This window comes from Quercus suber, unplaced genomic scaffold, assembly GCF_002906115.3.
Source record: "Quercus suber isolate HL8 unplaced genomic scaffold, Cork oak 2.0 scaffold_7, whole genome shotgun sequence".
In the NCBI taxonomy this organism is placed as follows: domain Eukaryota; kingdom Viridiplantae; phylum Streptophyta; class Magnoliopsida; order Fagales; family Fagaceae; genus Quercus; species Quercus suber.
The window spans coordinates 2,377,572-2,396,906 of NW_027069473.1; the positions used below are offsets into that span (position 1 = coordinate 2,377,572).

The 19,335-nt window shown below is 35.5% G+C and overlaps 2 protein-coding genes across 2 annotated transcripts; both read right to left on the reverse strand.

Annotated features, from left to right (window-relative positions):
• Window positions 1–880: 880 nt before the first annotated feature.
• Window positions 881–18,835, reverse strand: LOC136067956 (probable ATP-dependent DNA helicase CHR12). The gene is made up of 11 exons (XM_065774454.1): window positions 18,644–18,835; window positions 17,802–17,866; window positions 17,158–17,346; window positions 16,720–16,869; window positions 15,572–15,967; window positions 13,999–14,258; window positions 13,680–13,898; window positions 12,601–12,808; window positions 12,371–12,524; window positions 2,603–3,208; window positions 881–2,110 (listed from the first exon to the last, which is right to left on the reverse strand). The coding sequence occupies exons 1-11, from the start codon at window positions 18,801–18,803 to the stop codon at window positions 1,407–1,409; spliced, it is 3,111 nt and encodes a 1,036-aa protein (XP_065630526.1). The 5' UTR covers window positions 18,804–18,835; the 3' UTR covers window positions 881–1,406.
• On the reverse strand, window positions 3,580–11,707 carry LOC112023533 (probable ATP-dependent DNA helicase CHR12; the record flags this gene model as incomplete). Its single annotated transcript, XM_024056142.2, has 9 exons — window positions 11,287–11,707; window positions 9,507–9,660; window positions 8,665–8,729; window positions 8,021–8,209; window positions 7,584–7,733; window positions 6,436–6,831; window positions 4,864–5,123; window positions 4,545–4,763; window positions 3,580–3,673 (listed from the first exon to the last, which is right to left on the reverse strand). Coding segments are annotated over exons 1-9 (1,788 nt in total), but the record flags the coding sequence as incomplete, so codon positions are not given.
• Window positions 18,836–19,335: the final 500 nt, after the last annotated feature.

Consider the following 19,335-nt stretch of genomic DNA (forward strand, 5'->3'; position numbering starts at 1 on the left):
GGCTAGTTTGGTTCATTTTTGTAATACTTTGAGATGAGAGGTTATTGTTAAAAGAGAAGTTTTATTAACAATATTGGTAGGTTTTTGATAAAATTATAATTTTCTTGTGTTATTAAAGTCTTGTATTTTTATTTCTAATGTAAATCATAGAATTACTTATATCTGCTTCCTCATTCGAGACATAGAGGATGAACCATTTATTAAGAGTACTAGAAACAAATTCTAACAACACATTACATTATTTACTAAAATATCTCGTTTTATATAATAATTAAATGTAAGTTGCATTATGTTTCCTTGAAAGAAAAAAAGAAGGGGAAAAAACTTACAAAAAAAAATCGTCAAATATTCCCGGGCATTGCACATTTCTACAACTAGTTAATATAATAGAGATAAAAGAGAAAATGAAAGATGTTCATGAAAGTGTTAAAAAGAGTAAAAGCAAGTGTTTTGATTGTTCTTGAAAATATTATAGAATACGTAACAAAAAATATATTATAAATATAATATAAATGATAAATTAAGTTATATATATACCCAAGTTAAACATATATTGAATAAAAGTATACATACAAATTCAGGGTTGAACATGCGAGGTTGGCCCGGCTCCTTAGATTAAGTCGAGATTGGTCCGTCTCTTTAGAGTAAGTCAAGTCAAGTGAGATGTGGAATTTTTGTCGTCCCTAATGGGGCTAATGAAATGCCTACCATATCTTAGAAGAGATTTTCATCTTTCCCTCTAAAACATTCTCATATTAATATATAATGCTAAGAAAAAAAAAATTAAAGTCTCATGGCATTCTTAATTATGTGTAGGGGCTTCTTAGAAATTTCAGGAACTTGAATGCATAAAAGAAAATTAAATTACGTATAATGCACATCTCATAAAATTTTGAAAATTCTAATAAATAAAATAAAATTATGAAGACAAAGTTTGAATTATCACATCTATCACTATCAGACCATGCTTGAAGAGATTTTGAATAGGCACAAGAGTCCGGCTTTAGTTTATTGATTTGCAACTAGCACTCGGGTCTCTTCTTCTCCTTTTTGCCCTAACTAACTGCAACTACAACCTCTTCGCTACCAATAATATCCTACTTTATCAACACACTGGTTCAGACCAAAGACAACCAAAAGTGCATTTCATTAATTGGGATAACTTCACATTACTGCTACTATGTGAGATGTTAAGAACACCAGTGACTAGAAACTGAGCGGCCATAACCGCACCAGTTCAAATAATCATCTAAAGCTTGCTGCCCCAAAATTCCAGTAACTTTGCCAAACATTAGCCAAGCTGGAGCCGTGTGTATAAAAACACCGGCAGCTAAAAATACAAGAGGTCCAGCTACTGATCTGAATATCGCATATCCATGTTTGAAATTATTTTTGAGTCATTTCAATCAAGTCCATCCACTTCCTCTTCCATTGGAATTCTGCCCTCTAGAATCAGACAATGTGCTCTGGACAACAAAGCTTGATCTCTTTTTCTTATGGGTATTCCATGTTAACAAATGCCCATTCCAGTTACTTCCTCCAGGACCCTGATATTCATGTTTCTCAGTATTTTCCTCTTCAGACTTTGGTCTCTTTGGGGTTGGGGCCAAACCAAAGGTATCTTCATTTGTCATAGGCATGTTTTCATTCTCAAGCTCTAATACCTTTTCCTCTGCACCACCAATATTTCTAGTTGATGCATTGCCCTCGATTGCAAGATGATCTTTTTTCTTTCTTTTACCAGAAAGCCTTAACATGTCTTCTCCATTTTCCACAGCCTTCATAAACTGTAAATCACTCAGAGTATCAGCATAAACCACGTCCTTTCTTTTCCGCTTTCCCATCGCACCACTACCATCAACACCTGGGCCCTCATCTTCCTTAATTTCAGGTTGAGAATATGCCCACTCAGGAACTTCATGTTCTTCCATAAGACGAGATCTGTATTTCTCCTTTTGTCTTCTCTCCTCATCCATTTTCTCAAAAAGCCAGAATTCATCATCTGATCGGGCAGCAAGGCGGTTGATTTCTCTCTCACTTGGCACATCTGTCCCAAGTGAACTTGTTCCTCTACGCATGATTTGCTCTAACATCTGCCTGCTGTCCTGAGCTGTATACAGAAAGATGTGCCATGTTAACACAATCTTCAGTAAGAAAGAATGGGCAGACATTTATATTAAGCATGCAACAAATCTGCCTGTTGCATTCCTTAACAAGATAAGGAGTGGCACATATATAAATGACATTTAAACCCTAACACCATAAAATTTTCACCAGAATATAGAAAAGGTATTCATGACATAAGTGGCAACTTTTGTGGCAGTGATGCCCACCAATTTCTCCCAGAATGATAAAGATATATTACTGCCCAAAGTCTGAAAAAGTGAACAGGAAAAAATAATGGATTTTTTTATAAGCAAGTTCACAATATGAATATATTATTCATCTTTCCAAAATATTTCTTGATTCTAAAATGGCATGAGTATAAACGAAGAGGCATAGTAGGGAAATCTTCAATAAATGCCCTTAACTTCATATATAGTTTTTGAGATGGAGGGAGTGACAATATTATGACATTGCATGAAATTCAAGTACAACAAACCTGTGGAAGTTGTATTGAAAAGTCCTGCCTGGATCACCTTGGCATCAATGCCCATCTTCTGTTTTGCACGCTCCAAGATTGCCTCTTCAACTGATCCAACAGTAATTAACACAAATACTCTAACTTCCTTTTTCTGTCCAATACGATGGGCCCGATCTTCTGCCTGTTGATCCATTTGAGGGTTCCAGTCAATGTCAAAAAGTATTACAGTATCTGCTGTTTGTAAGTTCAATCCAAGACCTCCAGCACGAGTGCTCAAGAGGAACATGAAGTAAGGAGAGCCTGGAGCATTGAATTGGTCTACTAGAGATCCTCTACTCTCGGTTTTGGTGTTACCATCCAGTCTAAGATACTTATAATTGTGAAGTTGCAGATAAATTTCTAAAATGTCAAGGAGACGAGTCATTTGTGAGAAAAGCAGAACTCTATGCCCTGATCTGTGAAGTTTTGGCAGTAAACGATCAAGAAGTTCAAATTTCCCAGATGCTCTGGCTATCTCCTCCTTGCGCCACATATTATAATCTCCCGCAACAAAAAGGTATGGATGGTTACAACACTTCCTGAGCTGCATTGTCAGGTTCTGTAGACCCTTTGATTTCCCAGCACCTGCAAATCTTCTATATTAGTGAACAGGTGGTGACTTGTGCAGAATTTAAAATTTAAAACTATACCTTCAGATGAAAGAGATGAATAAATAAACATGAAAGTAAAAATCCACTGTTACCAAAAAGAATATAAAACTACCCCACAGTTTCTCTCTAAAAAAATTGTAGTTTGAGCTTTTAATCCATGGGACAGCAATATTAATTGTCATTTGCTTCATGAAATGAGGTGGTAACTGTTTATTTAGCATTTTGAAAAAAATAAAACAAAATAAATTTACTTTTGGGAGCAAAAATGTAAAAGCAATTTTCAGTTCTCAAAATGTTTAATACAAAAAAGAGGGGGGGGGGGGGGGGGGGGGGGGGAATTGAAATGTGCGGCAGAAGAAAATTAAGCAGGGCCCACAATTCCTGCAAACTATTCTGTATTGGGGTACCCGTTAACAGAAGCCTCCGTTGTATCTGATAGCTGCATACAAGTAGAAATTTACTTGAAGAAGCATTCTCAATTTTTAAATTTTATCAAAAACTCCCGAAAAAATCAGCAGCATTTATCGAAAATATCTAATAAATAAAATGAGAAAATCAATCATAATCATCCTGGTACCAAAAGGATTATCGTAACAATTTCCACAAGAATTATACACAGCATAGCTAGGTTAACACCAGAGCTAAGAGTGAAAGCTTAAGAGTAGCAACTTTTGATGGATTGTATAGTTTAGAAACTATAATATTATTACAAATCTCAAATTTTGACCCCAAATTTTGGGACTAAGACTTTGTTGTTGTTGTTGTCAAGTGCAAATTTCTTGAGACTCCATGCATCTATGCATTTTACTTCTCAAAAAGACTTCATTCAAAACCAGAACAAGTGGATCTTTCATTCAAGAATAGTGAGAAATCAGAACTAACAATGCCATCATTCCCATTTTGGGTAGGGTTCCAAATAATTACCACTCAAGACAATTATGGCTGATAGCATAAGTTGAGCACTTGATCATTTATTTATTTATTTTAATTATTGGGTTAGGCTCACAAATGTTCTTTCTAGTTTCAGAGAAATCAAAATTACAAAGTAAATACCTATATAACATTGGAAGTGAATTCCACACCATATTAATGAATTGCGAGAGTTAATAAACATCATCACATAACCATAAAACTAGGATAAGAGATATAAGTTAAAATTGGCCAAATGGCTCCATAAGCAATAAGTGGAGGGTGAAGTCACTAGTTAAACCCTGTTTGGGTGGATGAGTTACATTTACCTTTTTTTTTTCTTGAAGAATTCACACAACTTATACATATTAAACATCACAAGAAGCTCAGTCAATACATACCCTGAGACAAGAGTCTTTGCAAGAACGCTTTCATGATTCTTTAACCGATGCCCTTCATCAACAATCATGTAGTACCAGTGAATTTTCTTCAGAAATGCCTTATCTCTCATGATAAGATCGTAGTGTGTGATCAACACATTAAATTTGCCCTCCCCTGATAACTTTTCCCTCATTGCCTTTCTCTCTTCTTGACGTCCATCATAAAGAAAAGCTGCAATACTGGTTCAGAAAGAAAATTGAAGAGTGATTTCAAAGTAACCTCTCTCTCTCACACACACACACACACAGATGTAGGTTTCAAAGAATTCTTTTTGCATACCTAGGAGCCCACATTGAGAACTCATAACTCCAATTTGGTAATACAGCCTTTGGAGCCACTATCAAGTGGGGCCCAGTTACACCCTTGCTCTCCATGAGATATGCTATCAATGAAATGGTTTGTATTGTCTTCCCCAGACCCATCTCATCAGCTAAAATTCCATTTAAGTTGTTATTGAACAATGAAACCATCCACTGAAGCCCCTCTACCTGGTATGGTCTTAGCTCTCCACCTTGAAGCATGGCCGGCTGCTCAGTTACCTGTACAACTTAAATTCAGTTAGATTCACTGATTCCATTATAAGTGATGTTTTCAGTATTTTTTTTTCCCCAAAAACTATAACAGAGATTTCAAGTATTAGCAACAAAAAAAATTGCATGGAATTTGCATACATTATTTTTGAAACATCAAGCATTCTTATGTAAAATGGAGCACTTGTCAAGCATTTAGCAATCTTAAGACCGTTACTTATGCTTTAATTATAGGAGTTCAACACAATCATACACTTTTTGGGGTAAGTAAACATACATCCATACACAGAAAGAAAAGAAAAGGGATTGAAGCAATGTACATCATGCAGTCCACACTTAAAACAGCTCCAAGCAGAGATTATTAGGCCCTCTATGTTGGAATCTGTTCAAAATTATGCCCCACCCATCAAATCTATAGAGATTTTAGAACACACACACAACAACAACAAAAAATCATAAAAAAATACAAAACTAACCATACAATGATGCAGGAGGCACAAAGAGATATATATTTAAATTTAGTCTTATTTAATTTTGAAGTCAGTTGTATTTTATTTTAGGTCTAAGTACTTAATTAGGTTTATTAGTATTTTTATTTAAAGTCAAAGGTATTTTTGTAATTGAATAATTGGGATTTCCCTAGTCAATTAGAATTTGGGTTTTCCTATGTTAATTAGAAATGGGGTTTAGTAGTTTATATAAGGACAATAATGTACTCCTATGGAGGAGGATATTTTGATGATGAATGCAATTTCTTGAAATTGTTCCAATTGTTTGGTGCTAACTCCAACCAACCCTAGGTACTGATCCCTAGAGGTTTACCCTTCTTGATGTTGATTCCAAGCAAGTTTAGGTGTTGGCTCATTGGTTATCTATCCTTTATTTCTTGTCTTTAATTTTCATGTTGCATTATTCTAATTTGTACCACGTTATACAAGTTTGATAACATAAAATATTAGGGTTCCCAAATTTTGGGAAAGTAGATGAGTTTGGGAGACTTCCAAGAGGCAACAGCCAAAGAAGTTTCAAAGTTCAAACTCCTCACTAGAAGAGTGATATAAACCATTGCACAAGTACCATATGGCGTTGTTATCTTCTTAAAAATTACATAAAGGCTTTATCGCACATTCAGATTGCAACCACTAATTAATTTATCATTCCCCATGAATGTTTGGCAGTCTATATATTTTATGCACTAGCCAAACAATTAAGGTTCAAATCCATTTGATAGAGCAAAGAGGGGGTTTCAAACATAGAACCTTGCACTAAAATAGCTTTGCACTAAGTAATATGATGCAGGAAATTAGGTTTTATCCTTTACCTTTTCTTGAATTGAATGGATGGCTGAGTGATACTGCCTCTGACCTTCAAGTAAATCACTAGTTTCACTGTTGCCATTAGAATCAATGATGTCCATCTCTTCCTCAGGAAGTAAATCTTGAGGAGTTCCATCGTTTGAAGCATCCAATTCAGGCAAATCAGCTTCTGAGTCTTTCAAGGCCTCTATGTCATCTGAATGTTTAGCGTCTTTCTGACGTTTAACAGCAGCTCCCAAATTTACAAGAAGTTTATTTGTTTCTTCAAGCAGCATTGTCAATCGTTCATTTTTGCTCTCTTTTACCATTCTCATGTATGCTTCTTGGTCATCGGACTTCAAGGCTTGGAACCTCAATTTCTCTGCCCGTGTAGCACGTTGCCTTAGCCTTTGATGCCATTGCTGCCAAAATTCTTATCATTGGTATTTTCAGTAGACACTATAATAGCAATATTATACATTTCATTTTTGCTTATGACCTTTGCTCTAAGTGATAACTGATTACTCAGCCAGAAAAAAGTAACAATAATTTTCTCTCCATCTCTAAAAAGCTTTCACCTTCTGAAGCGAATCTCAGAAGATTGCAGTAACTTGTTTCTTACTAGCATTCTTCATCAAGAGAAGATGTAAAACAAAACAAAAAAGTGTTTAAAAGATAATTAAAAAATTGATATATATATATATATAGAGAGAGAGAGAGAGAGAGAGAGAGAGAGAGAGAATCTCTTTATTAGCTTGATATATAGATTATCTAGTAACTGCTGTGACATTGTTACAAACAGGATTGGTTTACAAAATTCAGTTATACTCTGGTTGCAAAGTATAAAACAAAAAATAAAGGTTTGAATTACCATTAATTTTAATCTGAAATGCCTTCTGAAACAAGGACAAAACTCCTAGCAACAAAGGATGTTTTAAAGTTGCATGTCAAATAGCTAGGGTCATAAAGCATTATTGTAAAGTCACTGGAATAGTTCCTGAGACCAATGGGAAGCCTGCTTTCGACTAACCATGTTTGTCTTTTCTCTTTTTTTCCACCCCTCTTTTTAAAATATTTCCCCGCACCTTTCCCACAATGTTTTTATCTCTATATCCCATTTTAAGTAGGCATAAAATGTAAAAATGAACAAATAGAGGAAAGACACGTAGCAGACCATGATCCCATCATTCCTTTGCCTCCGGCGTTTCATAGAATTTTGAATTTGCAATTGGAATTCGCGCACTGCATTGAGTACTTCCGCAAAAAATTTTCTTTTTCTAGTTTCAATATAATTCTTCTCCTCCTCTTCCAACCTTGACAATCTCTGCATCAAAGGTTTTAACCATATCAGCTGTGTCTAGGGACAGAGTACTCTTTCTCTACACTTCAATGATCCATATTTGGATCTTTTTATCTATATAACTCGTCTATAAAAATCATACTATAATTTAAACACATGAAGATGAGACTCACTGATAAGTGGCCTTTCTAAGAGTTTCTCAGGCCAAAACTTGACCAGGTATAAATAATTTTAACCTTTTATCATTGTTATACAGTATTCATTTTGTTTTCTTTTCTTTTTTTCAAGTAATCTATAAAGTAATAAAATACCTCAGCATCCCGTTTCTTCCTGAATTGGTCGTCAGCATCCATGGCAAAAGCATCTCCGACACCATAAAGTGGACGACGCAGTCGCATCATGCCCCAGTCAAATAATTGCTTGTCAGGTTCTGCACAGTTCACACGAAGCCAGTACTCTGAACTCACCTCAGATCGAACCTTGCTTTGCAATTCCGCCAGCTGCCGGGAAAAAAGGTAGTCACCAACAAGGAACATCTCTTAGCATCAGAAGTAACAAGTAGTAAAACACATTCAACTATAACCATCACTAGGAGAACTCCCTTACCACCATTTTAAAATAAAATCCAACAAGCAACATAGAAATTGGCATTTGTAAAATCATTGACTCATTAACATAGGCCACATTTGGTTATTTCTTCATGGGCAACAGTTCTCAAATTTCTCCATGAAACAACTCTCAGAAATCAGAATTAGTTTCTTTTGTTTTTGGGTAAGGACCAAGGAAAACCGATCCTCTCTTAGAAGAACCAATCCTTGTAACCCAACATAACAAGTTGCTTCAAAAAGAATCATTTCAAGGAAGTATAACCAAATGCAGCCTTACCTTTATTTGACAACTGCCATCCTCCGTTCAATGTTTAAGAATTTGTTATAATTTAGGGTATCAAGTTTACCTTTAGCCCGTATAGTTCGAGCAAGCACTTTGTCTGCAGCTCCTCACCTCTATTTGAAGGCAATACTGGTTCAAGAAATAAACGCATAAGTAATCCTTTTTTTAATAAGTAAAAATTCTTCAATGAAAGTTAAACAAAAGTGATCCACAAGTACATAGGCAGTGGACTAGGGTTACATAAGTTATCCATTTTGAAAGATTAGCTAGACAAAAACTTGATATTAGTAACAATTAATTTGTAAAAAGACAAAAAAGAACCACTTTGAGGGAGAGGGGGGAGGAGATCTCAAAGCAGTTTAGTCTATCAATACCTTAGAGAAAGCCTCCAGACATTTTCCAATCAGTACACTACATATAGATCAAGAAATGAAATATAAAGGTGGTAAATCCATGTCAACAAGGTCTAGCAGCAGCTCCAAATTTTAATCCAACAACCACCACCATCTTTACTTCAATCACATATCCCTATTCCCCCCACATTTTTTTTTCCACCAGACAAGAACCAACCATAGAGCTAGCTAATCTCCACATCCTTATTGTACCCATATCCTACATCGCAACATCTACTCTAGAATATGGTTGACAGCAAAGAAAAATAACCATAAATGATAATCAATTAATTAACTAGTGGAACTTGCCAAGGCTATTCTTCCATAGATCTTTGATATTTAAAAGCAGCCAAATGCCATAAGAATGAAATTATCAATAAAATAAATAATCTATCAGCTCTACTACTTAAAAGATAAAAAGAACCATCAGAAAATAGTGAATGCAAAGATACTTAAATATCATGCACCAAAAATATGATACACAAGGTGAAGGTTCCTTATAAAATTTAGTAACCTTCAAGCTCTGTCAATCGATGCTGAATGTGACTCTGATAACGATTTTCCCGTAATGCAGTCAATCCAAAACCTGACATGCAATTTGGACGTTGCTCCAACAGTGCATCCTCAAAGTCGGCTAACAGATCCCCTTTAGGACTACCATGATCTTCCTGCATAATAACATCAAGTTGATATTGTAAGAAACAAAATCAGAAAGACAAGTTAATCATCCTGGGACACACATGGCAAATCTCAAGAGGGAAAAAGATTGCACGGCTGAGTCAACATTGGTGAGATATGTATAAATACATGAAAGAAATATTCAATTTGTTAGGTTTCAGGTCACAAAAAGCTCCATAGCAATATGACTTTAAGCAAGACTTATTCAATAACAACATCAACATATTATTTAAAAATAAACACTAATTGCATAGCAAATAAGATTCACTAAACGCACCCATCAAGCAAAAAAATAAATAAATAAATAAATAAATAAACACATCCATTGATAAATTAAACCCAGAATCTATATATCATATATTCTGTTACTATCATGATTCATGAATAGACTAACCCAACAAACTGCAAAAATCATAATTTGCTTAAAACATGTTGATAGATCCACACGTCATATGAAATACTTAATCCTTTGACTGCTTATTACCAATATATGGAGGTATGTGACGTATGTCATAGAGAGAGTTTCAAATAGAAGTGTAATAAATGTCTGGTCATAGCTCTACATGAGATTAACTTTCTATTCCGTAACATCATAAATAAAGCTAGGTTTAATTACCCCTTTTGTCTTTAACCTTTGCCCCATGTTTCAAAATGGTTCCTAACCTTCAAATGTTTCAGTTTAGTCCTTAACCTTTAAAACATGTATCAAAACGGCCACTGCTATCAACTAGTGAATGGAAAAATATGACTTGGCAAATGGAAACACTAAGATCAAACACTTTTAAGTTGCACATGTACCCATTGGGTCTTGAACCCACGACCTCACTCTCCACCTAGCACTTATAAAAAGCGGAGGTGCCAGTTGAGGTAAAGCTCATTGGCAACACTGACAGCTAGTTTTATCCAGCTGAAAGCAAAAAAATTCAAAGCATACCTTCAATGCCCTGAAAATTGCCTTTTTTTTAAGTGAATCAAGAGCAAAGAAAACTAACCAAAAATCAGAGAAGTACAGCCTTCTCCACCTAGCCACTTAATCTGAACATCATTACTCTATCAAAACAAAAAAAAAGGACCCAAGAAGATAATGAAAACAAAAAATAGCCAGACATTAATCCAATACAACTATTGTAGTAACATTACACTACTAAAATTCTAAATTTCCACACACACACACACACTCACCCATTGTAAACACTCAAAAGAAACCAACAAAACAATCCCTTCAACCCTAGACAAACCTAATCTCACAAATTTCCCTCAGCTCATAAACTCCATTATAAAACAATCACACAAACAAAAACAGGAAAAATCCAAAAAAAAAAACAGCAATAGCACAAACAAAAATCCCAACCCTAAACCCTAATCCCACAAAACTCCTTCAAATTAACTCAAAGAAAAGCCCCCAACACCCAAAGAGAAAGCAATTCAACCACATAAAAACACAAACACACATACACAAAACCAACAACAAAAACCCTAATTCACCACTCCCACACAAAATCCCCAACCCTAACCCCTCCAAACCACGCAAAATCCGAACCCTCACAAAAAACACCAAAATCCAAGAAGCAAGAACACAAAAAAAAAAACACACAACAACATCGCCAAACCAAAACCTTGCTCGCAACGGATCCGGATTCACCAACAGCAGCAGCAGCAGCACCGACGACGACGACGCCGTTTCGGGCCTCCACGGCGTCTGCGTCTTCGCGGGAGGAACAGATGGAGGAAACGGCGTCGAATAGGTCAGGAGGGAGAGGGAGGTTGCGAGAGACGAGATTGAGAGCGCAGATCAGAGACTTGGTGCTGCGGACGTGGTCAGGGTCGAGCCAGGGCTCGTGGCCTTGGGTCTGAGCCTGGCTCTCGAGCTGAGCCATGGCGGGAGCGCCCCCCAACGGTCCCTTTTTTTGCTCTCTTCTTTGTGTGCCAACGGATATTTGAAAAATTGTTAGTGCCAACAAATTCTAATCCTTTTTGTTAGTTCTGTCTCTGTGGGTTTATAATTTCGCTTCTCTTTTTTTTTTTTTTTTTTTTCCCTATTNTGTGTGCGGGGACACTTGGTGTTGATTACAAAAGGGAAGGTCTTGGGGAGGGAGATATAACATTAAACCTTCAGTGTTTTTGCTGAAGTGGTCACTGTAGAAAATAAACCTAACATAGGCGTGCATGATAGCCCTAAACTTCTAACAATGCATAAAATATGGCTAGATATAAGGTGGAATAACTAAGAAATACCCCCTCCGTATTTTTGTCCAATTTAGATATCCCATTTTTAACGGAAAATCATTTAATACCTCATCTTTCAAATGAGAATAATGAATAAGTTTTCCAAACTACCCTCCTTAATTTATATGGGGTATTGACTTTTCAAATAAAGTAAAGGATAAATTAAGAAAGTTATCAATCTTTATTGACTTTTCAAATAGAACGATATTTTGGCACATCCCAAAATAGATTGAGGCCCAACAATATGACACGAAGCAAGAAAAAAATTTTGAAATGCCCACCCAAGTTAGCACTTTTCCAAATCAGAAGCATTTTGAGGAACAATTAGTGTGTTTTTTGGTTTTGTGTGTGTGTGTGTTTGGGGGGGGGGGGGGGGGGGGGGGGGGGTGTTGTTTGGGGGCGGGGGTGTTATTTAAATGTAGTATGGAATGTTCAAATGCATATGCATTGCATGCAGGTTTGGAAGCTACAAACCATTATCTAGCCCAACTCTGCCCACATCTGTAATTTGTTGATAATATGCTTTCTGCCAAGCTGACGTATCGCATTTCAAAATGACCTGGGATTTCCCAGGAAGGTATTTCTCCACCTCATCCTTTTTCCTCCTCAATATGAAAGGTCTTATAACCTAAGAATTACAGAAGTATTTTAACGAGAATGTCCAGAAAAAATAAATAATATACAAATTAGGAGACAATACCGACTTGATGCAGACGACGAATGATCAGTAGCTCTTCTTCATCTGTAAGAGAAACATCACCCTTACCCTTAAAGGGTGCATTAAACCACTCCTCGAAATTCTGAACTGAATTGAAAATGTGCGGCAGAAGAAAATTAAGCAGGGCCCACAATTCCTGCAAACTATTCTGTATTGGGGTACCCGTTAACAGAAGCCTCCGTTGTATCTGATAGCTGCATACAAGTAGAAATTTACTTGAAGAAGCATTCTCAATTTTTAAATTTTATCAAAAACTCCCGAAAAAATCAGCAGCATTTATCGAAAATATCTAATAAATAAAATGAGAAAATCAATCATAATCATCCTGGTACCAAAAGGATTATCGTAACAATTTCCACAAGAATTATACACAGCATAGCTAGGTTAACACCAGAGCTAAGAGTGAAAGCTTAAGAGTAGCAACTTTTGATGGATTGTATAGTTTAGAAACTATAATATTATTACAAATCTCAAATTTTGACCCCAAATTTTGGGACTAAGACTTTGTTGTTGTTGTTGTCAAGTGCAAATTTCTTGAGACTCCATGCATCTATGCATTTTACTTCTCAAAAAGACTTCATTCAAAACCAGAACAAGTGGATCTTTCATTCAAGAATAGTGAGAAATCAGAACTAACAATGCCATCATTCCCATTTTGGGTAGGGTTCCAAATAATTACCACTCAAGACAATTATGGCTGATAGCATAAGTTGAGCACTTGATCATTTATTTATTTATTTTAATTATTGGGTTAGGCTCACAAATGTTCTTTCTAGTTTCAGAGAAATCAAAATTACAAAGTAAATACCTATATAACATTGGAAGTGAATTCCACACCATATTAATGAATTGCGAGAGTTAATAAACATCATCACATAACCATAAAACTAGGATAAGAGATATAAGTTAAAATTGGCCAAATGGCTCCATAAGCAATAAGTGGAGGGTGAAGTCACTAGTTAAACCCTGTTTGGGTGGATGAGTTACATTTACCTTTTTTTTTTCTTGAAGAATTCACACAACTTATACATATTAAACATCACAAGAAGCTCAGTCAATACATACCCTGAGACAAGAGTCTTTGCAAGAACGCTTTCATGATTCTTTAACCGATGCCCTTCATCAACAATCATGTAGTACCAGTGAATTTTCTTCAGAAATGCCTTATCTCTCATGATAAGATCGTAGTGTGTGATCAACACATTAAATTTGCCCTCCCCTGATAACTTTTCCCTCATTGCCTTTCTCTCTTCTTGACGTCCATCATAAAGAAAAGCTGCAATACTGGTTCAGAAAGAAAATTGAAGAGTGATTTCAAAGTAACCTCTCTCTCTCACACACACACACACACAGATGTAGGTTTCAAAGAATTCTTTTTGCATACCTAGGAGCCCACATTGAGAACTCATAACTCCAATTTGGTAATACAGCCTTTGGAGCCACTATCAAGTGGGGCCCAGTTACACCCTTGCTCTCCATGAGATATGCTATCAATGAAATGGTTTGTATTGTCTTCCCCAGACCCATCTCATCAGCTAAAATTCCATTTAAGTTGTTATTGAACAATGAAACCATCCACTGAAGCCCCTCTACCTGGTATGGTCTTAGCTCTCCACCTTGAAGCATGGCCGGCTGCTCAGTTACCTGTACAACTTAAATTCAGTTAGATTCACTGATTCCATTATAAGTGATGTTTTCAGTATTTTTTTTTTCCCCAAAAACTATAACAGAGATTTCAAGTATTAGCAACAAAAAAAATTGCATGGAATTTGCATACATTATTTTTGAAACATCAAGCATTCTTATGTAAAATGGAGCACTTGTCAAGCATTTAGCAATCTTAAGACCGTTACTTATGCTTTAATTATAGGAGTTCAACACAATCATACACTTTTTGGGGTAAGTAAACATACATCCATACACAGAAAGAAAAGAAAAGGGATTGAAGCAATGTACATCATGCAGTCCACACTTAAAACAGCTCCAAGCAGAGATTATTAGGCCCTCTATGTTGGAATCTGTTCAAAATTATGCCCCACCCATCAAATCTATAGAGATTTTAGAACACACACACAACAACAACAAAAAATCATAAAAAAATACAAAACTAACCATACAATGATGCAGGAGGCACAAAGAGATATATATTTAAATTTAGTCTTATTTAATTTTGAAGTCAGTTGTATTTTATTTTAGGTCTAAGTACTTAATTAGGTTTATTAGTATTTTTATTTAAAGTCAAAGGTATTTTTGTAATTGAATAATTGGGATTTCCCTAGTCAATTAGAATTTGGGTTTTCCTATGTTAATTAGAAATGGGGTTTAGTAGTTTATATAAGGACAATAATGTACTCCTATGGAGGAGGATATTTTGATGATGAATGCAATTTCTTGAAATTGTTCCAATTGTTTGGTGCTAACTCCAACCAACCCTAGGTACTGATCCCTAGAGGTTTACCCTTCTTGATGTTGATTCCAAGCAAGTTTAGGTGTTGGCTCATTGGTTATCTATCCTTTATTTCTTGTCTTTAATTTTCATGTTGCATTATTCTAATTTGTACCACGTTATACAAGTTTGATAACATAAAATATTAGGGTTCCCAAATTTTGGGAAAGTAGATGAGTTTGGGAGACTTCCAAGAGGCAACAGCCAAAGAAGTTTCAAAGTTCAAACTCCTCACTAGAAGAGTGATATAAACCATTGCACAAGTACCATATGGCGTTGTTATCTTCTTAAAAATTACATAAAGGCTTTATCGCACATTCAGATTGCAACCACTAATTAATTTATCATTCCCCATGAATGTTTGGCAGTCTATATATTTTATGCACTAGCCAAACAATTAAGGTTCAAATCCATTTGATAGAGCAAAGAGGGGGTTTCAAACATAGAACCTTGCACTAAAATAGCTTTGCACTAAGTAATATGATGCAGGAAATTAGGTTTTATCCTTTACCTTTTCTTGAATTGAATGGATGGCTGAGTGATACTGCCTCTGACCTTCAAGTAAATCACTAGTTTCACTGTTGCCATTAGAATCAATGATGTCCATCTCTTCCTCAGGAAGTAAATCTTGAGGAGTTCCATCGTTTGAAGCATCCAATTCAGGCAAATCAGCTTCTGAGTCTTTCAAGGCCTCTATGTCATCTGAATGTTTAGCGTCTTTCTGACGTTTAACAGCAGCTCCCAAATTTACAAGAAGTTTATTTGTTTCTTCAAGCAGCATTGTCAATCGTTCATTTTTGCTCTCTTTTACCATTCTCATGTATGCTTCTTGGTCATCGGACTTCAAGGCTTGGAACCTCAATTTCTCTGCCCGTGTAGCACGTTGCCTTAGCCTTTGATGCCATTGCTGCCAAAATTCTTATCATTGGTATTTTCAGTAGACACTATAATAGCAATATTATACATTTCATTTTTGCTTATGACCTTTGCTCTAAGTGATAACTGATTACTCAGCCAGAAAAAAGTAACAATAATTTTCTCTCCATCTCTAAAAAGCTTTCACCTTCTGAAGCGAATCTCAGAAGATTGCAGTAACTTGTTTCTTACTAGCATTCTTCATCAAGAGAAGATGTAAAACAAAACAAAAAAGTGTTTAAAAGATAATTAAAAAATTGATATATATATATATATAGAGAGAGAGAGAGAGAGAGAGAGAGAGAGAGAGAATCTCTTTATTAGCTTGATATATAGATTATCTAGTAACTGCTGTGACATTGTTACAAACAGGATTGGTTTACAAAATTCAGTTATACTCTGGTTGCAAAGTATAAAACAAAAAATAAAGGTTTGAATTACCATTAATTTTAATCTGAAATGCCTTCTGAAACAAGGACAAAACTCCTAGCAACAAAGGATGTTTTAAAGTTGCATGTCAAATAGCTAGGGTCATAAAGCATTATTGTAAAGTCACTGGAATAGTTCCTGAGACCAATGGGAAGCCTGCTTTCGACTAACCATGTTTGTCTTTTCTCTTTTTTTCCACCCCTCTTTTTAAAATATTTCCCCGCACCTTTCCCACAATGTTTTTATCTCTATATCCCATTTTAAGTAGGCATAAAATGTAAAAATGAACAAATAGAGGAAAGACACGTAGCAGACCATGATCCCATCATTCCTTTGCCTCCGGCGTTTCATAGAATTTTGAATTTGCAATTGGAATTCGCGCACTGCATTGAGTACTTCCGCAAAAAATTTTCTTTTTCTAGTTTCAATATAATTCTTCTCCTCCTCTTCCAACCTTGACAATCTCTGCATCAAAGGTTTTAACCATATCAGCTGTGTCTAGGGACAGAGTACTCTTTCTCTACACTTCAATGATCCATATTTGGATCTTTTTATCTATATAACTCGTCTATAAAAATCATACTATAATTTAAACACATGAAGATGAGACTCACTGATAAGTGGCCCTTTCTAAGAGTTTCTCAGGCCAAAACTTGACCAGGTATAAATAATTTTAACCTTTTATCATTGTTATACAGTATTCATTTTGTTTTCTTTTCTTTTTTTCAAGTAATCTATAAAGTAATAAAATACCTCAGCATCCCGTTTCTTCCTGAATTGGTCGTCAGCATCCATGGCAAAAGCATCTCCGACACCATAAAGTGGACGACGCAGTCGCATCATGCCCCAGTCAAATAATTGCTTGTCAGGTTCTGCACAGTTCACACGAAGCCAGTACTCTGAACTCACCTCAGATCGAACCTTGCTTTGCAATTCCGCCAGCTGCCGGGAAAAAAGGTAGTCACCAACAAGGAACATCTCTTAGCATCAGAAGTAACAAGTAGTAAAACACATTCAACTATAACCATCACTAGGAGAACTCCCTTACCACCATTTTAAAATAAAATCCAACAAGCAACATAGAAATTGGCATTTGTAAAATCATTGACTCATTAACATAGGCCACATTTGGTTATTTCTTCATGGGCAACAGTTCTCAAATTTCTCCATGAAACAACTCTCAGAAATCAGAATTAGTTTCTTTTGTTTTTGGGTAAGGACCAAGGAAAACCGATCCTCTCTTAGAAGAACCAATCCTTGTAACCCAACATAACAAGTTGCTTCAAAAAGAATCATTTCAAGGAAGTATAACCAAATGCAGCCTTACCTTTATTTGACAACTGCCATCCTCCGTTCAATGTTTAAGAATTTGTTATAATTTAGGGTATCAAGTTTACCTTTAGCCCGTATAGTTCGAGCAAGCACTTTGTCTGCAGCTCCTCACCTCTATTTGAAGGCAATACTGGTTCAAGAAATAAACGCATAAGTAATCCTTTTTTTAATAAGTAAAAATTCTTCAATGAAAGTTAAACAAAAGTGATCCACAAGTACATAGGCAGTGGACTAGGGTTACATAAGTTATCCATTTTGAAAGATTAGCTAGACAAAAACTTGATATTAGTAACAATTAATTTGTAAAAAGACAAAAAAGAACCACTTTGAGGGAGAGGGGGGAGGAGATCTCAAAGCAGTTTAGTCTATCAATACCTTAGAGAAAGCCTCCAGACATTTTCCAATCAGTACACTACATATAGATCAAGAAATGAAATATAAAGGTGGTAAATCCATGTCAACAAGGTCTAGCAGCAGCTCCAAATTTTAATCCAACAACCACCACCATCTTTACTTCAATCACATATCCCTATTCCCCCCACATTTTTTTTTCCACCAGACAAGAACCAACCATAGAGCTAGCTAATCTCCACATCCTTATTGTACCCATATCCTACATCGCAACATCTACTCTAGAATATGGTTGACAGCAAAGAAAAATAACCATAAATGATAATCAATTAATTAACTAGTGGAACTTGCCAAGGCTATTCTTCCATAGATCTTTGATATTTAAAAGCAGCCAAATGCCATAAGAATGAAATTATCAATAAAATAAATAATCTATCAGCTCTACTACTTAAAAGATAAAAAGAACCATCAGAAAATAGTGAATGCAAAGATACTTAAATATCATGCACCAAAAATATGATACACAAGGTGAAGGTTCCTTATAAAATTTAGTAACCTTCAAGCTCTGTCAATCGATGCTGAATGTGACTCTGATAACGATTTTCCCGTAATGCAGTCAATCCAAAACCTGACATGCAATTTGGACGTTGCTCCAACAGTGCATCCTCAAAGTCGGCTAACAGATCCCCTTTAGGACTACCATGATCTTCCTGCATAATAACATCAAGTTGATATTGTAAGAAACAAAATCAGAAAGACAAGTTAATCATCCTGGGACACACATGGCAAATCTCAAGAGGGAAAAAGATTGCACGGCTGAGTCAACATTGGTGAGATATGTATAAATACATGAAAGAAATATTCAATTTGTTAGGTTTCAGGTCACAAAAAGCTCCATAGCAATATGACTTTAAGCAAGACTTATTCAATAACAACATCAACATATTATTTAAAAATAAACACTAATTGCATAGCAAATAAGATTCACTAAACGCACCCATCAAGCAAAAAAATAAATAAATAAATAAATAAATAAACACATCCATTGATAAATTAAACCCAGAATCTATATATCATATATTCTGTTACTATCATGATTCATGAATAGACTAACCCAACAAACTGCAAAAATCATAATTTGCTTAAAACATGTTGATAGATCCACACGTCATATGAAATACTTAATCCTTTGACTGCTTATTACCAATATATGGAGGTATGTGACGTATGTCATAGAGAGAGTTTCAA